A 2,500-nucleotide genomic window follows, 5' to 3' on the forward strand; every position below is an offset into this window, starting at 1 on the left:
CTCGATCTGTTTGATCGCCTTGTGGTACTGCCCTTGACCCTGTTGAGGAGAGGGTGGAGCAAACCGTTTCCAGATGCATCAGTTCGCGCACTTTCCCACAGGATCGGTTTCACCGCGGTACTTACGTAGGTTTTCAGCAGCTCAATATCGACCTCATCGAGAGCTATAGGGCGGAGGGAAGGCGGGTGTTAGCTGTACACAATCGGTTTATGGCGTCCGGGCTTACCTTCGATTTCGGGTTCGGCCTCCTTGTTGTCGGCCAGCTTCACCTTACGCATATCATCTCCCAGATGGTCCGGCATGCTGGCGCAATCGTTGGGGTCCCTCTCAGGCTAACAAGGAACGAAATAACGGAAAATCGTGGCACGGTAGTGGAAAATTTGCGTTTGTTTGTCCGCTTTAACGATGAGTTCGCCGAATTTCCACCAGCGATGACGAGCAGTTCACGCAGCAGAAGTGTCAACGCGTGTATGTGCGTGTGTGTGTGAAATGACACTTGCACGCAAGTTGCGCTCGAAAACTGCGAGCGGTAGTTTAGGCCGCTCGAAAACATGGCGTTTAACTCGATTTTCTTTGGTCCTGTGAAAAAGAGAGCTACAATCCGAACGCCTTCCGTTTTTCGTCGTCGCTGTTCGAGTGCTTGATGTGGACTCGGCCTTAGCAGCAAAAAACGGAGCAGCAAAACGAAAAAACACTAAAAACTCGTTTTTCTCTCGTGCACCTCGCGCTTAGCAACTTGCGATCAAACAACCCGTGGTCGTTAAAGGACGGCCGATGCTGAGGAAAGTGCGTGCCACGTTCTAGTGCCCGGGAAAACCCTTTCGACGGAGTGGCGCAGGAAGACAATGATCTAGAAAACAAAGTGTGTCCCTTCGCTCGCTCGCCCGAGACGATGCTCCTGCACCTCCAGCTGCTGTTAGCTGGACGCCGTCCCCGTTTTCCTTCTGCTGGTGCGCCTGTAATCCCTAATGAGCTGGCGCCACGGTGCTACGGGTTGCCGTCTTTTTGATGAACGCAAATGATCGTCACGCTGCGACGAGCGTAGCCAAACGGTACAGAAAAGCAGCCGAAAGCGAACGGTAGTTGCAACACCGTGGATGTGTCATTCATCAACCGCAACAGCAGCAGCAGCAGCAGCAGCAGGTAGCAGCCTCTGAGCGTTTAAGAGAAAAGAAATCCTTTCCATTCTAAATCGTGCGAATACGGGTCGCGACTGCTGGTTGGGGGGTGTCTGCTTTAAGAAGGGTATGCTGGCTATCAATGTGGCCAGCGAACGAGTGGAATACTCTGCGTAAATCATCGGATAAGCGAATGCACGACGGCATTCAGCATCGAATGCAGCAGCACCACCAGCACCAGCCATCCTTCCATGCAGCAGGTCTGCTCAGGATAGCAATATGAGAAGCATTTTATCAAGTATATACCTATCCACCGGGATACTGCATGTGTGCAGTGCCATTCCGATACCGTACCGATACTCAGGTAAGCATCGCAGGTACATGCATGGCGCGGTGCAACTGCAGTCAAACGTCAACTTGGCACGACAAAGTTGTACGGTAGCGAGCAGCAATGATCGTTGCACCATCATCACGTCGTCACTAGCATCCTTAGTAGTCGGCGCTTACATAAAGCAGGCGCCTAGAGCATGAATCCTTTTCAATGCGTACGGTTCTCTTCTTCCGCTTTGGTGCCATCTGCAGGTCAAGATAATGTGGTGATCATCGGGCTGCTGACCTGCATCGGTATCGGTTCGTTCATGTTGGGTGTCTGCATCTTTTGCAAAAAGAAAAGTGGCAAATTCAAAGTACGTTACCTGCGGCGTCTGGCTGGCTGTTAGTGTTCGGCAACTGACTCACGGAATCATGCTTCTTTGTTGCAGAAATTCAAAGATGGAGACATTATTCAAGAGGTGATTTCCACCGAATACCCAATACTGAAGGCATTGAACGCTCTCGATTCGTCCGTACCATGTGCCGTGGTACCTTCCAGTCCCAACAATGTAAGTTTCGTCTTGCATGACAAAGCATGCCTTGGGGGTTTCTGTTCTCATCGCCAACTTTGCTCTTCGGCACACAGCTTTCGACCGACAATTTGTTGGATAAGATCGAAACGTATCAGCTGGCTGTCGATCATCGCCATGATTCTTACTGCACGCGCCGAAGCGATCCCCTGACATCGACCTACGATGAGTTCGATCCGAACGATGATCCGGACGACGAGCGGTCGGAGCAGCGTAGTACGGCTGTTACGGCAACAGTCGAACAAACGGTTAGCGCTGAGGAACCTACGCTGCTGTTTTCCGATTCAGCCTTCGATGATGCGATCACGGCTAGCGATAAGTGCAATCTGGGGCAGGAAGGTGCAGCACCAGTTTCGGTACCACCGTTGCCACTATCCTCGGGCGAAGATGAGGATGAAGATGAAGAGTGCCCGGTAACGACGGGAGTACGGTCCGATGCGGAAGATGAAGATGAACGGCGCCCACTGGTGAGCGACGAAA

General features: G+C 51.9%; 2 protein-coding genes across 2 annotated transcripts in view; one reads left to right on the forward strand and one right to left on the reverse strand.

The window, feature by feature from the left end:
- The window catches only part of LOC125954916 (26S proteasome regulatory subunit 7), a 1,886-nt gene extending 1,412 nt beyond the window's left edge, over positions 1-474 (reverse strand). The window contains exons 1-3 of the mRNA XM_049685594.1: positions 227-474; positions 126-163; positions 1-39 (exon numbers count right to left, since the gene is read on the reverse strand). The exon at positions 1-39 is cut by the window's left edge and continues 135 nt beyond it. Coding sequence (XP_049541551.1) covers positions 1-39; positions 126-163; positions 227-302 — 153 coding nt within the window. The 5' untranslated portion in view covers positions 303-474. The remainder of the gene's footprint in view (positions 40-125; positions 164-226) is intronic.
- A 93-nt stretch (positions 475-567) lies between these two features.
- LOC125954912 (uncharacterized) overlaps positions 568-2,500 on the forward strand; it is a 4,933-nt gene continuing 3,000 nt past the window's right edge. Inside the window, exons 1-4 of the mRNA XM_049685590.1 lie at positions 568-1,482; positions 1,701-1,804; positions 1,880-1,999; positions 2,077-2,500. The exon at positions 2,077-2,500 is cut by the window's right edge and continues 773 nt beyond it. Coding sequence (XP_049541547.1) covers positions 1,398-1,482; positions 1,701-1,804; positions 1,880-1,999; positions 2,077-2,500 — 733 coding nt within the window. The 5' untranslated portion in view covers positions 568-1,397. The remainder of the gene's footprint in view (positions 1,483-1,700; positions 1,805-1,879; positions 2,000-2,076) is intronic.

The sequence above is a fragment of the Anopheles darlingi genome, chromosome 3, assembly GCF_943734745.1.
Source record: "Anopheles darlingi chromosome 3, idAnoDarlMG_H_01, whole genome shotgun sequence".
NCBI lineage: Eukaryota > Metazoa > Arthropoda > Insecta > Diptera > Culicidae > Anopheles > Anopheles darlingi.